The sequence below is a fragment of the Calidris pugnax genome, unplaced genomic scaffold (genome assembly GCF_001431845.1).
Source record: "Calidris pugnax isolate Ruff unplaced genomic scaffold, ASM143184v1 scaffold18, whole genome shotgun sequence".
NCBI lineage: Eukaryota > Metazoa > Chordata > Aves > Charadriiformes > Scolopacidae > Calidris > Calidris pugnax.
The window spans coordinates 11,360,771-11,385,060 of NW_015090812.1; the positions used below are offsets into that span (position 1 = coordinate 11,360,771).

Consider the following 24,290-nt stretch of genomic DNA (forward strand, 5'->3'; position numbering starts at 1 on the left):
CAAATGAATCACTGCATTTCAGCAACGGAAATTCTCAGGGCAGTTAATGTCAAAAGCCACAGAATTCACAGAATAGGAACAAAGCATTTATTAAAATGCTAGTGGTTATGAAACAGCTAACTGTTGGCTGATACTCATTGCTTAAGTGAGGGAGTAAACTATTACAAGCAGGAATTGACAGTAAGAAAATGTTTCTGTGCATTAAAGAAGAAATGCTAAGGAAGAAACAAAATTTTAGACTTTTTTTTTATTGTTGACACCCACACCTTAGTCTTTAGTGCTATTTATTTACAAGACTGAATAAAGTAGTGACAATTTTTAAAAAGAAAATTTTCAGCTGACAAACCCAACTTTATCAGTGGTAGCAGGTCCATACTAACTCCCTGATTCTTTGTAAGAAATGACAGGAAATCAGAGTTCTTTCCTTAACAGTTATATGACTTACTTGTTTCTGTGGTACAGAGCTATATAAATCAAGTCTAAATAATGACTACTTACTTGCTTTCAAAACCAGCTAAATCACGGTCCAAAGAAATGGTCTCTGTTGTAATTTCCACCTTTCTCACACTGCCGAAGAAGTCTGTTATCAGAACGTTTTGAGGGTCCCGCTGAAAGAGATCAGTTCGGTGCCCAGGTGTGGAAACACACAAGCTTTTTGGACAGACCTGAAACTGAAAACCACAACGGACAATTACATCCTGTGCTTCATTCATGAATAGTCTCTACATACACCTTCCAAAATGAAATTGCTGTAAAAAGAAAGATAAATGCCACAAATAACCTGCATTAATTTCAGTACAAGCCTGACAGCCAAAAAAATGATTGAACAAAAACATTAAAAGGCATAAACATCTTGATTATGCATTTCAGAAAACCTTTATCCTCACAATTATGCTGTTTGAATTCAGAAATGCTTCTGTGAAAGCCAACCATCAATTACATCTAATTGATTAAATGCACAAATGTATTTCTGAATATAGATGCAGCAATGCTGCTATAACCTTCCAAAAAACGCAAGTGGGTATAAATTCTTCGTATTTACCAAAGGGAGGCAGGCAAGATTAAACAAGCTTTGATAAGTAGCTAATGGCAAAGGCTTCATAAAGAAGCAGGAATTTACATTTTGATTGAAAAGAAAAAATCTCCTCATCTTATTTCTAGTTTATAGCCTGCAAATTAATACAGAATTAGGATCTTCAAATATCAAAGGTGTTTTATGTACATAAAGTTCACAGAGATAATTAGATATTAACTAATATAAATAGATATTAACTATACACCTTATTATTTATTTTATCTATGTATTTTGTCTACATATCAGATCTACTATATCCATCACACACTGCAACTCCTGGAAGAGAAAACCAGCACTAACTGTTTTCAATGGACTCAATGCTGTATAAAGGTACATTTGCAGAAAATGAGTAGATGTAAGTAACAGTGAGAGATCTGTTGTAGCATCTAGAGTATCTGACAAAACAGCATGCTTATTAAATATCAAGATTGGCACATATCCAGCAGATACTCAAGGCAAAACCAATGCATTTTGGACACTATGCCTTTTTTGCACAAGTCCTATCACACTTGTCACAAAAGTCTCTAATATTTCCCATCTGGATAGATTCCTTCTTTCAAGGGACCTTGTAATGCACATGACACAATATAATAATTTGTTTGCACTTTTATTAATAATGTTACATGACTTAAATTGCCATGAAATGCAGCCCAGGGCCTCACTCTCTCTAGCCCTCTTGATGAGCTTGGAAAGCTGAGTTCATGTCTTCACAACCAAACACTCTCCTACGAGACTGAGGAGCCAGACACACACCCCTGCTACAAAGAGGCACTGGTTAACAGTACTGTGGATGGTTTCATGAGCAAATGTTGCTGTCCATTCAACTTACTGTCATCATTCCGAGTGATTTTCACAAACAGGTCCATCAGTCACTGGGATCTAGAGCTCATACACCCAATTACATCATGGGTCAGCTCTTAAAAGGCTGCACTCTTAGGACAAAATCACAGGTCCTAATTAGGTCAATGCAGATGCAGCCTCAATTATCCCAGATTATGACTAACAAAACCTGAGTTTCAGCCCATACTTCCTAGAAGAAATCCTGTCTTCAACCTGACACAATACATGGGCTGGCGCAGATCCTTCTCTTAGGACAAGGGCCCTACATTTAAAAAGTTTCCCAGAGAGGAAACAATGCACCTGGATTTCTTCACAGAGGATCTCCTCATTCCTCCTTTCTGCTCCATTACAGTTTCTCTTTCATACCTTGTCTTTTTCATCTAAGCCTGGGAGCAGACGGCATTAGGCTGCTGGTCCAGGGAGACTTCAGCTCACTTTCACCTTTACCTTAATTGAAGCATACAAGCACACATACCCATGAGCTCTTTTTTAATGATTCCCAACTCTCTTGGCAGAGTATCACACAGCTGCTAAAGAAAAGACAGGGGTGGATGAAATCTTTCTGTTATCCTCCCTGTGAAGTGAAAATCAACCAGACTCATCAGCATCACGCTTCCCAAAGCCACTCGTCAATACGCACAAACCCTCTTAAGTTTCAGTTTCACCAAAGTGCAATCAATTTTCTTCAACTCTGCTCCTATGAAGGGCATAAACATTTAAAAAAAAAAAGTCTCTGAAGTAAACTATAAAAGTTAAGTATTTGTTTTAATCCGGCTATTTGATGCATAAATCTATGCTGCAGTTATACCTTTAAGTCTCTTCTAAGCTCTCAAGAGTGTAAATGTCCCAAAACAACTGCATCAGGACTGAAAGTGGGAAATTTATACTGTACCTAACTATTTCTAACCTCTCCCACAACAAATTTACTACCATAAGAAGTTAAGATGAATCTCAAACAAAAACATGCAATGGTACTGAGAAGAAGACTTCAGTATTAGGAATCTATCTATCCAGTATCAGAGTGAGAAAAGAAAGACCGCACAGCAATTATACCACAGCAGACTAACACCAATAACTGAGGTCTTCTGACAAACAAAGAAAAGGCAAACACTGGCTAGATGAAACACATTTGTTCCTATGTTGATTTTTTCCAATTTTTTAAAAAGAAGATACTATTCAAATACCAGAATAGGAACTTTTAATCTTGAATTTTCTTAACAACATTTTTAGCTATTTTATGACAAATGATATCTCATTTGGAAATTTATTTGAATCTTATTTTAAAAGTTCAGATGTGTGACACTTCAATTCAGTCTTTACTTTTTTGGAATTGTGATCAAACGGAAAGTCAGTCATTTGCACAGCTTTTTTCTATTCCTTAGCAACACAGATGGAGCAGGTGGGGAGTAGGTGGAGTGGATTATGAAAAAAGATGTCTCATTCTTTGCAGGAATGCAATATCCAAATCTTAGGTGGATGTGAAGAGAAGCTGTTTTAAGAGTGGTTGGAGAAAAGTAAAGAGGTGATGGGATAGAAGCAGTGTAACAAATACACTGTACTTCTAAAAAAACAGACATTTGATGTATCAAAAGATCAGACAACTAAATATTAGCTAATAATTTTAAAGCTAGTTAGCAAGTCAATGAGTTTTGAAAGCATTGACTTTAAAAAAAAAATCAGACTTAGATAAGCAGTGTATCTTTTGTTAAACAAGCACAACACTAACTGTGCATTCCAGTGCCAAAGCATTTACTACAACTGTTGGCAATAAATAGGCTTATATCCTTACCATGGACTAACACCATGTCATTTGGGAACACTAAGATGAAAGCCTGAAAAGCACTGACTTGAAATCAAGAGGTCACATTTTCTGAAGTATGTGCATACCAGTACACGATCATCACAAATCATGATGTATTTGGGTCCATTCTCTTTGCTTCCCAGAGCGACAGTAAGTAGACTGATGACATACGATAAGATGACTTACATGATGTAAGGAATTTACCAGTATGGGGTAATTTCCCACAGCTCTTCCTGAGCATTTATCATATAAGCAAAAAAAAAACCAACACAAACACACAAGGGAGAATATCTAGATATCTTTGACAAATAGCTCAAAAGCTAAACCACTTGGCCAGCTAACAAATTTTCCCAACAACTGGATTAGTATCTAGCTGACTAAACCAATTATACCACTTTCCAGATGGTGTCTTATACAATAGAAATCACTGTTCTTTTTTTATGACTTTTTTAAACATCCCTTCATTTTCTGGTTTACAGAATAGAGTTCTACAGTGCTGTCTGAATGAACTGGCTAGAAGACACTTCAATAAAGAGCTTGCATGTTCTTAACAAGATTTATTTTAAAGTTATCTGTACCCCATGATCAGAAGGCATTAAATTACAGGACAGAATTCCATTCCCATGGTAGTAAGAGAGTCTTGAATCTTAGTCACTGAATCAATTCTGTATCAACATAAAATCTGTCAAGTGTGGGCTGTTTAGAGTGAATTCTACTACACATCTAGCAGCCAGGATAACACCATCCTCTGTAGACAGGGGGTGGCAGAAAACTTTTGAGCAGCTGCTCCTTTTACAGAAATGAATCAAAGACAGTGTGTTCTGTAAGTGGTGACTCTTAGATCACTGACACAGCACGTCAGGATTTACAGCTACAAGGCACCAAAGCACAATTTATTACTACAATAAAACTAGTATTGCAACAAGTATAAAGGGTTAATAAAGAAAATAAAATATGTTCACTTTTTAAGTCATCTCACCAGTGTATGCATCTATTAGAGGCATTTTCATACATTCTGTCATAGGTTATCTGGTTGTGGGTTGTTAGTTTTTTCTCTTCTGCCTCATACCTGAAAGCTACAATTAGTATTTACCTAAGATATAATTAACTCCAAAAGCTGTTGGATTTGGACATATCTTGCTCTGAAATCTAAGCAGATATACAGAGAAATTAGTCTCTGCAGGCATTTGTGAGTGCACAGTTATAATTTTAACTGTTTAATCACCTTTGCAAAACAATACCTTTCCACATCTGCAACGTGTCCACTATCCATTAAGCTGATTTTAGAAGCTTCCTATTATCATTTTTTTCATGTGCAACTACTTCTTTCTATTGAAATGAATATTTAATGAATACTTTATTCATTTTTCAATTAATAAAAAAAATAAAATAATCTGGCTAACTTTTTCTGTAGCCAGAAAACCTCACACTGAGGACAATGCTTAAAGTGTTACAGTAGGATTGCATTTAATAATGGCAAAAAAATCCTCTTCCCTCTTCCAAAGCTGCTTCCGAGAGAAACAGCATGGGAACAAGAAGCATTTGGAGAACCCTATGGACAAAATAAATTAGTTTTGAAACTGTTAAAGTCATTAGCATATTCATGAATGTTGAATATTCTACTTACTAGGTCATTCATATTTGTCTGACTGGCCGGATGAATTTCTTCCAAGAACTCCAGCACATAGAATGTGTATCTGTCCATAAGATGAACGCCAATCCCAAGATCAGGTTGATGCTTAAAAACAACACACAGCAGTTATTGGGTATTTGCAGGAGAGAACTCAATGTTTAGGAGAGGGAACAGAATATAATAGCATGTTACAAAAGTTAAGCACAATGTGTTTTTTTTATCTTAGGCAAATTACACAAAAAAAAATGCCTAGCCATGAAGAAACATATTGTTGATAAGCTGGAAAATACAGTGCATCTATTTTTTAGACTATATCCTGGTAATCTCCACGTTTGCCAAAAAGCAGGGAAACCCTTAATAGTCCAGTACAGATTTGTGAGCTGCCCTGAGCTTCTTTGGACTTGTAAAACAGGGCTGGGAGAGACACCCTATCTTACAGCAGTGTGCAGGTTCAGGTAATCCTGACCTGCTGGTTTTAGTCCGGCTCGGATCTCCCTCCTATCACTCCTCCTGTAATTCAGCTGGGATGTAATAACAGCAGGTGAAAGGTAGTAGCTATATATATATATATGTATGTATAAAGTGTAAGAAGTCCTCGATTGCATATTCAATATCACATATCACACATATCTCTCTTCCCATATTTCTTCCCACCCTAGGCAATGCATAAACTGGGCAGCAAGCACAGAAATCCATCATTATCCTGGTTCTTTGGGACAGTGCACAAAAACAAGCAGGAAAAGTACACTTACAAGTTTTGTCAAAACCACACTTTGTAATTAAATTCCTTACACATTCGGCAGCGAGAAGCGAAAATTTTAGTCAAAAGCAAATAGGACCTGAGCTTTTAAGTCAGGCATTCTGAAAACTGTCTTCAGGATCAGAAAAGTCTACTTACTGATAAAGAATCTTCTCCAACTTGACTGCTAGCCAAGGCCATTATATTAGGTGAATAAAATCGTTCATACATGGATGCTCCTTGACAAGTATCAATAATAAACAACAATTCATTGTACCTGAAAGAAATAAAACAGCCTCTCTTTAAATCAAAACAACATATACATACTCTGCTTTTTAGTTACCAGGACAGCTGCTAGGAAACAAAGGAACGGAAGAGCTCACACTGATTGACTGTAAGATGCAGGTTTAGTCAAAGCAATACATTTGAGCAGCTGTAACCGCAGCAAGCTGAAACAAAAAATTAAAACTCTTCTTTCTGAATGCAAACATTCACAAAGTTTTATGTACAACTGATAGTATCACTGCTGAAGGTAAGCAAGGCCTACCATTAAGACTTCAGGTATGTTTGCGAAATCCAGTATTTAACCTCTAAATAATGCTTTTATCTTACCTTCTTTTCTGCCACATTTGTTCAAAGGCATCAGCAAGTTCTACATTCGTGATTTCTTCAGAATCTTGAAATTTTAGGAAACCATTTCCACCATGGCCTGACAGAAAAATCAGAAGTTATCTTCCTTTAACCTACACACTTGCCTATTCAAACTGGTTGATCATTTTTCTAAAAAAAAGGCAAACACAATTCTCTTTCTCTAAACATACTCCAGCAAAAGAAAACATTAGTACAGTAAGAACAGTACACCTACATCATTTAAACTGGAAATGATACTTGCTAAGTACTACCTTACAGGTTTTTCCTTTCTTATTGTGACATGCTAGAAAAAGAAAAAAAATCCTTCTGTTGATCCTTTTTTTTGTTTGGGCTCCTGATAGGATTTCATGCTTTCAAACAGGCCCATCCAACTGAACAACAAACATCAATAAATTGTATAGAGAAATCTGTAATTACCTGTCATATATATTAGAATATTGCTTCTGTCATCAGAAAGAAGACGTTTAGACCGTGGTGTGCTTGGTGGGATTCTTCCTGTTAATACACGCAAGAAATTTTCAACAGTAACCTATGAATAGAAGCATAAAGTAATTTTTCTAAAGAGAAAAATATTGATTAAAAACTCTAAACTGAGTGACATAAATTAAATAATAGAACACTGAAATATGCACTGTATCTAATGAGATATAATATTGAACAGTACAAACTGCATAAACAGACATTTTCTGTTTAAGGATTTGCTGCAGGTTCACAATCATTTGGTGTCTTTTACTTTATCTCACTAATATAAGCCTGTTGCTTAATTATATCCAGTAAGTCTATTACCATTCTAATTTCTAAATACATTTTCATTGATCTGAAAACCTGTCAGCATATAGCTCTATTCTTCTAAAGCTGCTCATATACTCACAAAACACTCCCAATATTAGTGTGTGTTACCATGGAAAGATAAAAGTTTCGATTCCCTCTGCAACTCAGGAAAGGGAAACCAAGATCAATTTTGGTTACCTAAGTCTTTGAGTGATCAGGTAAGACCATCCGGGTGGTGACTGTAAAACAACCTATAAAAGGCCACTTCCTCTTAATGCAGATGTACACAGCTCAAACGCTAGCAACAAATCCATACTCAGGAAAAAACATCATGAAAAGAACACATCTCTATTTCTGTGTTCTATCTTCATTTCTTCATACAAAGCTTCAGAGAAATAAACAAATATGCTCCAACAAGCCTTCGCTAATGATTATATAGCACTATGAAACTATACAATTGCTTCATTAAATTGTCCAATTTAAGATCAACTGGTAAAGACACTGTGTATCTGAAGGAATACTACACAAAAATGAAAAGGTTGGAGAATGCAGCTTCCTATATAGTAATTACTTCACAGTAATGATTAGGTGATGGCTTTTATTTTGATAAAAGCATATGTTTAAGACTAGAAACGTAAGTAGGTCTCTCTAATAAACATTTCAACTGCGTGCCAGAAGTTTCACAGGGATGTTAAGTGTTTGCAAGATGAGACGTTGACCAGCTATTTCCGAAGAGAAATTTCAGTAATATATGTGTATTCTTAACACATACAAGGGGTTCCATACATTATTTTAACTGTGGAGATTCCATTATTTAAAATAGCCAATACACAACATGTTTCTAGTATAATAAATGTCAAATAAAAACCTGAGTCTCAAAGGGGGAGGGGGTGTGTGTTTTAAGGCTATCAGCCAGACCAAAAGCAGTAACATGAAAGATAGGTTTCCTCAGATTTCATAGATGTTGTATAAACCTTTGAACCAACACTAAAAGCAAAGTTATCCAGCAATTTAATTAAAGCATAGTCACCTCATAGCTTCTGTAATCCACTTCCACATCATCTCCATAGACATTTAGCTCCATGTTTTTATGACTAAATACAGTAGCTGGTTTGGGATTTCTGGGATTACATGCCATATCATCTGCCAGCATCAGGACAATGTGACTATGGAAAATAAGACAAAAACATTTCAGCCATTCTACTGTCACATAACAGTCAAACAGAAATTACAACAACACTTCCCATGATTACAACAATAGCTTATAACATTAAGAAGATTCCTGGAACTCTAACTGAAACTTGTCTTAGTTAATCCCTATTCCCTTATGCGCATCCTCACTATTACAAAGATACCACACATGGAAATGGAGCTAGCTGTTAGTTATCTACACAGTTAAGTTAGGCCAAAGATGAGCATGAGAATAGCCTACGTTGGCAACTTTATGACACAGACTTGCCTGGACCTAGGCTGGCAGAACTCTTCATTTTAAAAATGTGGAGATTTTTACGAGGCACTAAATCATTTTATGCAGTTCTACAGAAGAAATCCCAGTCTGTTTGCACCCTCTCAGACAGACCAATTAAAAACATTATGACAATTTTTAATTAAATTTGAGGAGCTAGTGAGCATTTCTCAAACCATTACACTACATCTGATACACTACTGTATGATTATTTTGTCTTCTTCATAGGATCAAGAAAAAAACCAACTCAGTATTTCATAGTACCAAGTAAAAAAGACCTCAACAAAACCAGCAAATTATAAAGCTGTTCCAAATAGCACTCAGCCAAAGATCTGTATTTCACCTGACAGGGTCAGGGTTGGGTCAAAATATGAAATAACAAGTAGTCACTGGAGACTGTTAGCACTAGGAAGAATGTGCCAGAGATGTCTGGAAGAAAGTGAAGTCAGTCCTTTCCTTGGATAACCCTGTCTTGGGTATAGTTTCTCCTGGACTATGATCTTTGTGTTCTCCCAAAAAACGCTTACAAAAGGAAAGCTCTGTATCCTGCAAAGAATGCTGCAAATTCAGACTCTCAGGCACACAGTTATAAATCAAATCGTCTCCTGCTATTTAAACACCATTCCTGTGCTTGTCATCATTCACCTGCATGGCTGCATGAACACTCTAAAAGCAAATTTACTCTTTATTAGGTGCTGATACACTCCACACACAAAAAAAAAAACCCAACCACCACACAAATCAGAGGGAAATGCTGTCAAAAATAACATAAACATAAATCCTCAAAAATAACCAAAGTAAATTATTTCAATGGGAATAAAATTCTGGCATAAATATAAAGCCATAATGACAGAATCCAGAGGAGGACAACTAGGGAAAAGAAATAAAGATATTTTTTTTTCCTCCACATACGCATAGCAGTGTGGAGACTTTTATAAAACCACTGTTTTTATAAAAGAGTATCATTAAAAGCAAATTAGTTGGAAGTAAGTGTTGAATATATGCCCTGCAGATTTACTGAGATGGTCCAGTGTATGCCCATTTTATTGTAGTACACTCAAAGGATATTCCAGATTCAGCCATCACTAGGCCTAAATTTTAGTGCTGTATTTTTGCTAGGAATGTGTCTATTAAAAAAAAAAGAACTAATAATCTCACGTGGCTCAGTAAAAGGTTGTGCATAGTAGTAGGACAGACAGGTGAGCACAAACATGTAAAGTTTGTAAACTGTACAGCATTCTTAAAAGCACACAAAATATCCCTCAGTGAAACAGAACCACCACGTACAAGTGGTTCATAAACGTAGCACAACAATTGAGGTGTTCACTTGCAGCTTAACTGTTAAACCAAAGTAATCTAACCATATATTATATTGATGTTATTTCATGGCGCAAAACTTATACTGCATAACGATTCCAGGAATCCAAAAGAATTTCTGGATTCGTTTTGGATTTGTTTTCTTTCAGCACAACTTTTCTTTTACAAACTGGGGCATTGTGCTCACATGTCAACAAACCAGAGAAACTTACAATTATAAAATCACAAATCATTTTCTTAACGAGTTCTATTTTTGAATGAAATTATTTAAACCACCAAATTGACACAGTTCCATTCAAAATGAGGCTATGCACAAATCCCTTCAAAAAAGAAATAAAAAACCCCCCAAAAACCTCCCCCAGGAATCATGATAAATGTTTATTTTCAAGATGTGATTTGGGGGTTGGGATTTTTTCAGTCTTATCAGTATTTTGAATGAAGTTTTGCACCAAAGAAAGAAAAACAAGTAGAGGAAGAAGTTTGTCTAAGAGGGAAGCCCACTCAAACCCATGTAAAAACTGCTACAAATGTAAAAAATGCTGCAAATCTCTCTTTCTCTCTAGGTCTTCTCAAATGTCTTACTCTTGACCTTAGTCTAAAGTATTGCTGGCTTTTTGAGATTCATTTCCAGATCCCTGGGTGTGGGTCAGAAGTGGATCAAGCTATTCAACAACAGAAACATCCAGCCATGCTGTAGCTTTTGCAGTATTTCTAAAGCTGCCATCTATTTTGACATTAATGGTGAAAATGGATGGATGCAGAGAAGATGAAAGTCCTCAGGTAAGGGTAAAACTAGTGAAAGAATTCCTAAGGTAGTGCCTCGGGCACCTATGATTCAAAGGCTACAGCAGAGAGAAGACATACTTCCAAATGAGATGTGCAAAAAAAACCGCCCACAGTGCTTAGGCAGTACATTCCCTTGGATTTATAGCCCCCAAAAGCTTCTAAAAATTAGGTTTCAACATCTCCTCTTTCAAAAACTGAGAAGTCACTCTCTTCTTTTTAAAAATAAACCCAGGAAACAGGATGATACTGCATTCACAGCTGAGTGGAAGCTAAGCGGGGACTCCAGCTACTACAGTTTTTGACTTGGACAAAAAAATACCATACAAATTTAATCCAGCAGAACATGCATTATGCAATGATGAAGCAGACCATACCTCTTTAGGCAGACATGCTGGAAAAACTACCAGTACTCTAAACTGACATTAAAACCCAGGACCACCAGCATTTCCATAGGAGCCTATATTATCTATTGATAATGGATTGTCTACTATTGGTTGCTGGTGCCTGAAATTTACTTCCACAGTTCTGGTACAAGTAAATTTCATTCCAAAACAGATGGATGGAAATGTGCCAATACCCCTAGAACTACCAGTACAAACACAACTAAAAGACATTTCAGAATAGTTTGTTCACCTTCCTAAACCTGTTGTCAAAGAAGGGATACTATTTTAACCATTGTGCTATTGTTAGAGAAGCACAATTCCTATGGACAAAGCTTCTGGTTTCTCTAAAATGTATTTTTCAAGGCTACATTCAATATGTAGGAGCTGCTCAGTTCAGTGCCTTTAGTTTAGAGACTCTCAGTGTAGCTGCAGATTTGGAAGTTATACATTTTACTACAGTTAGGGTTGATAACATCCCCACACTGAAAGGAAATTAACGTACAGCAAGAGCCATATCTCAGAGTAGTATTGTCCCTGCTGAATGCATTTACCAATTTTCCCATTATGCTTTCACCAATTTGCTAAATGGTACATTTTAGTGGCCAGATAGCTCCTCATGTTTAGACTAATCTAATTAGACTATTCCAACTGGAAGTTTTATTATGTAACTTGTTGCTTTTGCTTTTCAACAATATTGCCACGCTTTTCAATACACTGATGTGATCACAACCTTTTTACTTTTATCCAGCTAAACCTGGAAGAGACATGTATTTTTATACTGCATCAGACAACAAGAGACCTTTAATAGCACATTTGCAAGGAACTGTATTCATCAAGATCCTCTCACCTATCAGGAATGCCCAGCCTCTTGACACTTCTGTACACCGAAAGAGTATTTGCCACATGACGATAATTAAACCAGAATCGAGATGTGCACACCTTGAATTTATAAGGAAAAAAAAAAGCATATTAAATAGCGTAAAAGGAACAAATTGGCCTGTCACGTTGCATCAGAACACCATGATTAGAGGAGTATCAACAAATCAGTAACAAATCAGAAAGAACATAGCAACACCAAGAAACTCATGATATAAGCTGTATGAATCTTTGTTGTACCAAAGCAACAAATGCTGAATATAAAAGTTTAAAAAAAAATGTCCTTAACACACTGACTCATGAAAAAACTGTCATAAAACCCAACTAAGTATAGAAAGTGGAACTTTGGGGAATAATTTAGCAATAGTAAGTGGTAAGCTAATTTTTTTCAGTTGCTTTCTCCGTATCAAATGGAAGAAAGACCAAAGGAAGAGTTCTCATCTCAATAGCAAACACATTCTGGGAGCATTCTTGCACAAAAGCATAAGTAAATTCATGCAGAAGCCACACATAAGGGAAAATACACTGAGGAAACCTGCATTTAAGGAGACAAATACAATAAAGTAAGAGCCAAGTGAGCTCTAACCAAAATCTGAATACAAACTCTCAAAAAACCTCAAAGGAGTTCAGGTTCTACTGTTTTCACAGGAAAACAGTTGGGGATCAGCCATTTCTGTACTTCAACTATTCCCTTGGTCAGGAATTTAATCTGTCCTCAAAAAGCTCAAACCAATGAGATTCCAAAAACCTCAAGAGGCAATATGCTGTAATTCCTTAGTAGCTTTATCACTGCCCCTGTATTTAAGTTAAGTTCACTACTTTTAGTTTGTTCCGCACCAAGGACAGCAATTCTCCTTTGGAGACAAATTTCCTTCGCTTTTACAAGTCTTTCAAACAGACAAAGCAAAAAAGCATTTTAGAAAAGGTGACCTTAAAACCACAGAGAAGCAGGAACAAGCATTTAAGAAAGCTTTTTAATTTTTCAGCTTTAAATGTATGGTTCTAAACAAAACCATCTTTAAGTTATACTATATAACATCTTTTTCTCTAGCCTTTTCTTAAAAAGAAAAGAGTAGTAGGTTAAATAATAATAAAAATCGAATCTGAAAGTATCCCCCTGAGTCTCAACGGTACCATCAGTTAGGAAATTCAAAAAGCCCACAGGAATCAGTCCATATTTGCCTTTCAGCAAGACCCAAAGCTCTGAAACATAACTGTGGCCAATCTAGCTACAACATTTCAAGATATTGTCATCTGTCCCTTTCCTTCATTACCTCCCTTACAGCACAGTGGAAAATGTGTCTATGCTTTAAATATAGCTATTCACACTGCAGCTATTCAGCAATTCAAACTACCAATGAGGTGCAGTACGATCCCAGGTCTGAAGTGCCTAATAGTAGTGCCTAAAATTAGTAGCAATTGTTATAAAGTTTAATCATGAACTACTGAAAAAATATAACAAGCAGAGAATCTGTTGAGGGCAGAAAGTATAGCTCCTTGGACCTAATTCTCCACTTTTTTGGGTGCGTTTTTATAGGTACTAACAAAAGCATATATTTGTTAATTGTATTAAAGCAGTACTTGATGCTTTAATAATTTCAAGTTTGTACATTGTAGAATATAGAATTTATTCCTTCTAATTCAATTAATTACTGCTAACTTTCCTTTTATATTGCTCAGTTTTAGTATCTGGAAAACAAACAGCTGCTACGGAGTAATTACAATAGTGTTCTGAAACAAATTAGTCATTAAGACCTGAATTGTGATTAAGAACCAATTGTGTAGCATGATTCAAAGCTAATAAAAGAAAGAAAAGAAAACTAAACTAGGATAAGAATTGTTGATCTCATTGTTATGTTGCCTGAATTTATTTCATTCTAAACCTGTTAAGTTAACAGACTGAGTACGGTACAATTTATTTCTGATTTTTATTCTTTCTGGTCAAAGAGATATACATTTATGATATCAGAATTACACTTTTGATGAACATGCAGTGTGGTGATTTAACTGTTTTAATGCTGTCAGAACTTTTGTTTTATGAATCCTGTCATGTAGCTTGACGATTTTAGTGCTTGAAATGCAGTCACACTGAAAAGACAGTTTTATTACAGTGTAATAAATTTGCAGGCACAATTTCAAATTTATTCATTTCCAAGTCTTTATCTTCCCATCTCTTTCAAACTCCTGAGTGACTTTTGCAAATATGACTCCTGATGAAAAATTATCTACTTTATTGGAAGAAAACAACCTGGGCCACACTTACCAAAACTGCCCAGTTATTTGTATGTCCGCTTCTAAAGAACTGTTCTGCTTGATCCTGAAAGATGAGAAAATACTAGATGTTTTCCAGCAATAAGAAAGAAACAGCTGCTCATATTTTTGTTGTTTCCACAAAACAGTGTTCAATGCATACATTTACCACATACTAACACTCAATAAACCTTACAAAAGCTTCAAGTGAGGCAATTTTCCTTACTCAGTTTCGCTCATTTCATGCAAGCTAATTGCTCCAAATCTTTCCCTGAAACTCACTAAGTGACAAAGGAAAAAGACATATTAGTCACTTTCAGCTTAGTTAAAACAAAAAAGCCCACACATCTCTATTCCAAAGGGAACTCCAAGAACAAAATAAAATTATTTATTGACCTACAGTTTCTTCCTTCATGAGAAAAGGGGCTTGGATTCATTTCTGTTTTCATTGTTCCCCTCATTTTTTCAAAAGCAGGTAAGTGAATCTGCAATTTTAATCCATTTTAAATCCAAAGTGGTTGCATTTATCTTCCAAAATCAGGAGCTGTGACAACAACCACCCTCTCTGTGCTATCCATAGTTCTCACCACGCTTTGCAGACAGGGCACTTTAACAGATAGCATAAATTGGGACACAGAAAGGGGATAAGACTTCCCAGAGGTAAGGGAACGACTCTGTCACAGGACAAGAATCCAGAGTTACTGATTGTTAACTGGACTCCATTAACTGAGGACCAACAGGCGAATGCCTGTGGTCTCACACAAAACATAAAGTAACAGAAACAGCATTTGCTAAAATATATGTAAAGCAAATTGTACTTCAAGTAGCCAACAATTTGTAGTTTAATTGGCAATCAAAATACTCTAAAAATATTTCCACTGGCTATTTTTCAGTCGTATCTGTAATTAATTTCAAGTATAACAATTTGATAATAAAGCAGAATTCAAAGGCAAACAACATCCCAGATGTAGTGTGGGCACTGTGCAAAAAAGCATAATTACTGAAATATAAAATTACTCCCACTTGAAAAAACAACACAACAAAAAACATTAGCACCTTCTGTGTGCAAACGGCCGGCACCCGTGAGATGGGCACAGGGGACCCGGCCCCCGGGATTTAACCTGTCCACACAGAGTTTAGTCAGAAAACGCCCGGAAAAGGAAGGCAAGAACACCGACTTTTGAAAGTTACACGGCACCCCAGTGAAACCTACAAAGACTGGGTGGGTTTTTCTTTAAAGAAGTGACATGTGCCTGACGAGCCCCGCTGCCTCCGGCTCGCTCCGCCCCACACAACACCCCCCCCCGGCCGGGTGGGCCGCTGGGGGTCCGGGGGAGGGTCCTGTCCGGGGTGGGCAGCACCGTGCCCGGGCAGTCCGCTCCTCCGCTCGGGAAGACGCCGCTCACGGACTGCGCCCGCCGAAGCCAAGACAACCCGGAGCGCCTCGGGGCAGCTCCACCGGCGCGGCCCCCTGAGCGGCGGCGGGGCGAGCTCTGCCTGCGGAGAGGAGGAGACGAGGGGACGCAGCAGCACAAAAGCCCGCGGCGGGGCCACCTGCCCCTCTCTCTCTTCCCGCCGGCCGCTCCGTACCTGGACGCTGCTGGCAAGCGCTGCGCCGCAGCACGCCAGGAACAGGGCTGCGACGGCCGGCACGGGGGCCGCCATCTTACCCCACCTCCTCCGCAAGTTCCCGGCCGCCGCAACTACCGACGGGGGTGCGGCCTGTGCGCACGCGCCGCCGCCTCAGGAAGGGGAGCGGAGCGGGGCCGGCGGCTGCCTCGCCGCGGCGGGAGCTGGACTCCGTCGCTCGCTGACGGCTCCTGAGCGAAAGCTGTTTGGCAGGAACGGTGCCCCTGCTCTCAGCCGCGCCAGGCGCTTAGTCACATATCAAAACTGCCCCGGCCTTCCCAGCCCCCGGAGAGTTTGCTTTAAGTTCGATTTTTACAGAGCCGAGGCAGTAATGGTCGCAAATCCCGGCGTTGCCCCCAGCACAGGTGTTTGTGGCAACTCGGTGTGAGGTGTAACACCTTGCCCATCGCTGGGACAGGCCTGGCTGGAGGCAGCAAACACTGTGGCCTCACGTCTGGCCTTCAGTTTGGGAGGCTGCTGGGGGTGTAACAACAGACACGTCTCGCTGTCTTCCACCAAAAATACACTCAAATCAACTTTGTGTGAATTTGAGGCCGAGGGTGGCCTCAGGCCTTGGTGGCCGCAGGTCAGAGCTGCTTTGGAGGTTGAAGAAGAGAGCGGGGGAGAGGGACAGCCTTCCATGGGCAGGAGAGGGGGGTCTGAAAGTACATGTTGTGTCAAGATACCTTGCTGTAGCCTGGCCTTTGGCACATACATCCCTCAGAGCTGATGAATCATCAGATTTTTATTTCAATCTATTGAACCACTTGGTACAATCCTTTTATTTCCACTAACTCATCCTGTCACCACCTTTGCTCAATTGCCTGATGCGTTCCATTAGTGAAGATTCAGAATCTGCCCTGAACCATGGAGACTATTTTCTGCTCTCTGTACTTGTCATCAGTAATGACATTCTGAGACAGGAGCATATTTCCGTGTATTGATGTTGGAATTTCAATAACATCACGTTTTCTCTCTGAAAGCATCACTGGTTTCCTTGATAAAAATAATCACCTGTGATTAGATCATCTTTTCTTTTGTGCCTAAAGCTAATGAACTTACTCCCTTTCAAAGGAAGGCAGCAGCTTCTGTTGTGCCCAAACGCGTCTCATGTGTGAGCCTTTTATGAACCTGCTGAGAAGTGCAATGGGCATCTGTGTGTCCCTTGCTTGTCCCCCCTGCTTGTAAGCTGCACTGTTCATCTTCTTGCTCCAGAAAGCTAAATGAATTTAAGACTAGGGCCAAGCTTAAGCTTTTTTCCTTGCCCTTTCAAATGCTTCCACTTAGGTCTCTGATCATTCTCAGATGTGTTCAGGATGCGTTAGTAATTCTAAAGGACAGGCAGCTATCTTTCAGAGCATCTACTTGTGCAGTTTTATAAACTGTGAGTTGATTTCATGTGCTTTGACTCAGGTAGCTCCTCATTACCTTTCAGCTCCCATGAGAAGTTGGTCAGATAGCACGTGGCAGAAGGTCTCAACCTTTGACTGAACTTCTTTCTGTTAATCTTGGTTCTTTGCTCTCTGCATTTATTACAAATATTCATCCTTTGGTGTCATGTATATTGGTCAATGGCTTTTCCCATAGAAATAATTTCATCAGCAGTATCGTGATGGTGCATCTTTGAAACAGGCATGAGTCCTGACATTCATACTGAATGAAAAGTCAAATGTTACCTAAAGGTAACTTCAGCTTACCAAGAAACATTCCTGAGATGAGAAGTAACAAACATCTTTTCTGCGAATAAAACTTAAAAACATCCTATTCACTTAAAAACTCCTGAACCTTCTGAAATTTGTATCACAGGTGACCATAATTTTGTCATTCTCTGGAATACTTGACTTTGTAGTTTTAATAACATTCTTTTAAGGTCACCGTGTATGATTTGCTGCATAAGAAAAAAAGGAAATGGAAAAAAAATCCCCAAATTTCTGTCATGTAGCATGGGAATGATGTAAACATAGGCTATTGCCTATGGACTGTACACACAGACATCTGCTACTTGTGCTGAGCAATTAAGAACTGTGGCAAATTTTCCTTATGTGAAAGATCTCTTTCAGGGGATGAGATTTTAAATACTAGGTTTCATCAATAGTCAGAATAGTTTGAGCACGCTTGTCCAGTCAATATTGCTGCTGTTTCTCATGGGTTATACGTAGTTGATTCTACAATCTGCGGGGAGGTTTAGCTGGCTCTTGACCTAAGAGCATAGCTGCAAAGTCATCAGTCTGGTGTCACATGCTGTCTGCTGCAGTGAGCAATGTTTGGATCAACTACAGTCCCACTGCAGGTTTTCCTCTTTGATGGTGGGTGTTCAGGACATACTGCTGCCTTTCCATCCCAGGGCAGAGACAGCACTGAGTCAGGGCAAACTCGGTTGCACAAGCTTGTTAGAATATTCCAAAAGAACGGCCATTATTCCCTCTTGATTTGTATGCCACCTAATACAGTGCACAGTTCACTTTTTTAGATCTGTCTGTGGTTTGCTTTCTGGATTCTCTTAGCCTTCTTGAGTGTATTTTGTAATGGATCTATTTCTTCTGCTTCTGGCTTTTATTTCCTTACAGTCTCAGTCTCGCATGGGCTTTAGCATTCATCAGTCACGCATGAGTGTGCCAGTGCTTCAGGCATTATTCCTGGAGGTGGTATCACTTTTTTTTTTTTTTTTTTTCCCAGTAAGACAGTACCAAAAGCTTTGCCTTCATTTCTTTCATCTTTATTCCCTTAGGCAGCTCTCAATACAGACTTGTTGTTTGCTTCCCTGTCTGTACAGGATTTTTTTTTCTAGAAATAAAGCTCTATGCCGTCTCCTTCTGTTTCTTCATTCTGCTTTGTTTTCATGCTAATCACAGTATTTTTCATGCTCTGAGTCTCTTTAGCTTGACCTTTGCCACAATGTTTCTTGTACCTCATGCTGAGTAATTGGAAAGGACACCAAATGTGTATCCCAAAATGATTTGTAATTAAAACTACTGTTTAAAAAGCTGCTGTGACTGCAGCTGGTATTCACATTGGTGCACATCTTGGTGCCCTTCCAGATTCTTTGCTCCTCCAGCAGGTAGCTCAGGCCCTAATCCTCTAATCTATACCCTCTAGAAATTGCCCTCTAAGAGCCATCTGTTAGTTTGCTCCTGTCCAGCACGGAGCAAACCAATCCAGCCTTCCTCTGAGGAGGGGCAGCAATCCCACGTGTAACCCCGAGAGCTCTGGGTTTGTGCCTACTAGACCGCCCTTGACACTTTTTGACCACAAACTCTTTTCTGTACCAAAAATACCAATTAAATATCTTTAATTTTATTGGTATTAACCTTGATTAATGTCTCTTGGTCCTTGTTCTGTGTTTCTTTTACAGTTTTTATCAGGCTTGCACATAATGCCTGATAATTTTCTACAGCTGAAGATAAAGAAATATATCTTTGGCTGTATTTATTATGCTTCCAAAAGAAAAATGGGAAGGAACTCTTGCAGTTAAGTAAGTCAGCAAGACTGATTCTTAAGGAATCATCAATAATAGCTCAACTGTGTTATCTCACTAAAAAAATGCACATGTATTACTTTCTTCATTTTGACTGTCCAATGCAATGCATTAAAAAGTTTGTACCAACCAAACAAGTCTACTACAGTATCTGAGCTGATAAAATGGCTGTCTTCAAATTTGAAGCCTGAATGAAACTGCAGTAATCAAATTCATGATTAATCTTATTAATTTGGGGTTTTTTTCCCATTTCTGTTAGTGGAAAACTGGCTTGACTACAGAATGTTTGTTCTTTAAAAATATTTACAATAGCAAAGTAATACTGATAACAAATATGCAAAAAGAATAAAGTGAGAGTAATAGATACAGAACTTCCAACGGAAAATAACTTGAAAGAAGCCTTGCTTCTAATATTATCAAACTGAAACAATTGTATTGAACTGTGCTCATCAATAGGTTATTTTTGGACACCGGTTGAACACATTAGAACATACACTTTTGTTCATCCATAGCATCAAGTTGCTTACCTCTACATCGGAATCAAACTAGAAAATATATTTTACTGTTATTTACAAAGTGAGATGATAGACATTTTGTACAGTGCCTTTTGAGGTCAAACTAGAACACAGTCAAAACCCTTGAAACCTACAATGAAATTCAGTTGACATTTGTTCTTTATGAATTAACCATCTACCTTGTCATCAGTTCTGTTCTGTCATTAATGATGCAATTGCCACCTGGCATGGAGTTTCCAGAATGTTGAATTCTGTAATAATCCAGTATTTTATCTTCAGAAGACATAAGGTTACAAACCATTCCAACAGGTTATCCTGTTGATAAAATAAATTGGTAGAATAAGTTAGTAAAACATGAGAAAAGAAAATATGAAACACCAGTGGCAATTTGTTCACATGGTTTGTTGGGTATGATGGCAGTCATGAAATATGAATGCACATTACATTTGGGTTCAGTACATCAATGTTTCTCTCAATAGACAACAATGGTGAGAACTTTTATCAAAACATTCTCATTTATTAAAATAACAAAATATGTGAAAGATACAACAGTAAAAAAAAAAAGCCTTCATCTTTTTAAAATCACCCTTTCCATTGTATTTTCCATTGATATTTCAAAAGCGTTCATTCTCAAATAGAAAATTCATGGGCTTCTTAATTGGGAACAAGATAAGAATCTTAATTAAATTGCCCTAAGTAAAGCTAAGTTTATAACCATAGTTTTACTCTTGATTTCAAGCAGTGGATGTAACACATCATGTCTTAGAATCATTAAGAAATCATAATTTGTATTCCACTACTAGTTCTGACATCTCTGTGATAAATCTGTCCTGTGTCCTAAACACAGCAAGTGTCTGAATGTCTCAGGAAAGTCCTCCCTGTGGTGTCTGAGCTGAAGCAGTCTCAGCTCTGCTGGTTAAATTTACCCAAGAAAAGGACTGTGTTGCTGATGGACTCATTTGAGCTCCCAAACCATCACTTAAAGCTTTTGTGTGTATTCTTAGACAACTCTACAGCCTGCAATCTAAATATATCCTTTTGTCTTCCAAGTTACTGACTTCATTTGCAGCAAGGGTGTCTTTTTTAAACTCCGTTGAGGACTACTCATCAGCTATATGAGAAAACAAACAAAAGTTTTGAAAGTTAAAGGCTGAATGCACATCAGCTTTACCTGAAAAAAAAAAAAAGTACATTTAATATTATGAAAATCATATTAGAAATAAGATATACAGTGAGCACTGAGTCAACTTTAAAAAAGGTTACTCATACGCCAAGTACAATGACATTGATTAACATTAAATATTTGAACAGTGACTAAAACTGTATCCAGTAAATTGCCAGGAAAGGTTATGTAGATCACTGTGTGATGAGTACTGAAATGTTATTAGAATTGATTAGTGGAAGATTGCACTTGAGAAGCAAAATTTAAGATAAATCCAAAAATAGGCCATTAGGAAATTTAAAGAAATATTCTCAACAGAAGGAATAATTTCATAGAATCATAGAATGGTTAGGGTTGGAAGGGACCTCAAAGATCATCGTGTTCCAACCCTCCTGCCATGGGCAGGGACACCTCCCACTAGAGCAGGTTGTTCAAAGCCCCATCCAGCCTGGCCTTGAACACCTCCAGGGATGGGGCCTCCACAGCTTCCATGGGAAACCTATTCCAATTTAATTTTTTTAAATGTAAATATGCATGATTATTTCTGTTTTTTCCAGGAGCTATGGGGTAGAGTAGATCAAAACAGCCCAAAAAATTTATAGACAAAAGCTCACTTTTTAGAGTACCTGCTCGGCTGTGAACAAAAGTGGTAGTGGATCAGCAAACCTTAATAATTTCCCTGACTACTCAAATGCAGAGCGTTTGGGTCCCTCTTTAGCTTCATTTAGCAGGATAATGTAAAAGCTGCTGCAGATCAGGTGGAACGTCCTCATGCTGAACTAAGCATGGAATATCCTTCAATATACTATAAATTATAACTCCATGCTCTTTGAAATTAAAAGTACCTATTTCTTTAAGCATATTTACTGGAAGCTGTTCCCAAGTAGAAATGCTAGAATTACTTCATAAATTGAAATCATAATGCTTGGGAGCCAGATTTTTCTATGATTTATCAAAATGCAATCTTGTTGAAATTTCCTTCTGTGCAGAAGGTCAGTAAAGGCCTTTTCACCGTTACAATGCTGGCATTCAGTGCAAGGTGGAATTTTACTTAAAAAATTAAATGAGCTATTACTAAGCAGAAAGTCTGGATGAAATCAAATGACACATTCAGCAAGAAAGTAAACTTGCTTTCTTAAAAGCCAGATTGTGTGGCCTAAGTTGATCATGATTCTTTGATGAGGATATTGTGCAAACTGAAGAGAAGTGCCCATACCAGAATGCATATGGAAATTTTTCTATATTGTTCTGCAACTCCCTCATGAATTAAAAAAAAAAAAAAATCACTTTCTTTTTACCTGTCTTTATCTTCGTGTTAAGGAGTGTATCCTGATGAGATTTTTCTAACTGAAGGAGAGCAGCAAAAAAAAGTTCTAATGATAATAGGAATTACCAATATATGAATATGTGCCTGCTGTTTCTGTGTATCTGTCCTGTTCTATGACGTGAACTAATTGGTTTAGCTGCTATATATATATTACATGAAAATGTAAAAGCTGCATTTACTGCAGTTAATGACCTTTTACATTTCAAGGTAGGCATTGGAATTTACATGTTCTTTCAAGGTGATTGATTTTTATATGGAGAAAAGACGCCGAACAGTCAATCAGTTTCAAATAATCAGTGCCTTAATGGATGCATTTGCAAAAGTATTATCTCAGCGAAAATCAACTTCCTGCACTTTAACTCTCTGATAGTTATCAAGGATTTCCTGAAACAAAATTTCTCTCATTATGACATTATGTAAATGCTGGGGAAAAAAATCTTACACTTGGAAAAAAAAAGATTAACTAACAATACTTTATTAAAGAATAACAATTATGTGTGTATATATTAAAGATTTATAGCACAAGAGCCTGCTATATGTCCCAATTTCATAGACTGTTGAGTGGGGTAGCTTTGGGAGGCTTTTGCCCCACCACTCAGACCCAGCCCAAAGGCGTATGTTCGGGGTCAATGAAATGGCCAAACTCCCTACAGTTCAGTGGCTCAAAACCCCAAACAGCACAATTTAAGTCAAAACAGACTTGGGATTAACTGATATATATGCCTGTCTTCCATTCTAGAGACTATAAAGGTGACTTAAATCTGCATTTGTGAGACCTCCTTTTTGTTTTGTAACAGATTGTTAGCTTTCTGGGTTGGAGGATATGACATTCTGACAATGGGTTAATCAATAGGAAAAAAAAGAAAAAACTTTCTCTTGGCATTCTCAGATAGTTCAACCCAAGCTTTTAATAAAAGAACCGGGGTTTAAGCATGTCAAATACATATTATTTACTAATGTCTATTGGCTGCGTCTTCATATTATATATATATATATCAAGAAAATAATACATATATTTATCAGGTGCAGAAATATATGCTCTATTTATGTACTGCAAGAATTCAAGATTGAAGTTTCACAAACAGTACCTCAAAAAGAGCAAATTAGGATTAGCCTTTTCAGAATAATGACATCAAAATCATGGTATGAAGTCAAGGGTACATAACTTTACTTGCTACTTAGCTTTGGAATAAAGTTTCTAATCATTTGACTTTGCTAAATGTAAGAATAATAAATGCTTTGCATCTGTACAGCACCTCTTACTGAAGGATCTCACAGTATTCAGTGTTAATTTGATGTCATCTTGAAACCAGGATAGTTCAAACCCTATTCAAAATTTTTGGGTGTTGCTGCTATTTATTCATTGTTGCTCTTTCATCTGATTCTGTTTGCCTATATATTTCCACAAGATAAGGAAAACAATTTCAATTTTTTGGATTGTTGTACATTATCATGTTATGAGAAGCATTTTTAATACAGATTCTTCCTTATGGATGGGTTTTTATCACAAGATTCTAAAAGATTATTTAAAATTAAGGAGGCTGAACATATTTTGCCTGCCTTATATCCTCATCTAGGAACCAGAACAGTATAAA

At 37.5% G+C, this 24,290-nt stretch overlaps 1 protein-coding gene across 1 annotated transcript in view; it reads right to left on the reverse strand.

Annotated features, from left to right (window-relative positions):
• PIGK (phosphatidylinositol glycan anchor biosynthesis class K) overlaps positions 1-16,301 on the reverse strand; it is a 69,355-nt gene extending 53,054 nt beyond the window's left edge. Inside the window, exons 1-9 of the mRNA XM_014939320.1 lie at positions 16,178-16,301; positions 14,601-14,654; positions 12,309-12,400; positions 8,541-8,676; positions 7,157-7,268; positions 6,701-6,797; positions 6,248-6,365; positions 5,344-5,454; positions 499-671 (exon numbers count right to left, since the gene is read on the reverse strand). Coding sequence (XP_014794806.1) covers positions 499-671; positions 5,344-5,454; positions 6,248-6,365; positions 6,701-6,797; positions 7,157-7,268; positions 8,541-8,676; positions 12,309-12,400; positions 14,601-14,654; positions 16,178-16,252 — 968 coding nt within the window. The 5' untranslated portion in view covers positions 16,253-16,301. The remainder of the gene's footprint in view (positions 1-498; positions 672-5,343; positions 5,455-6,247; positions 6,366-6,700; positions 6,798-7,156; positions 7,269-8,540; positions 8,677-12,308; positions 12,401-14,600; positions 14,655-16,177) is intronic.
• Between the last annotated feature and the right edge of the window lie 7,989 nt (positions 16,302-24,290).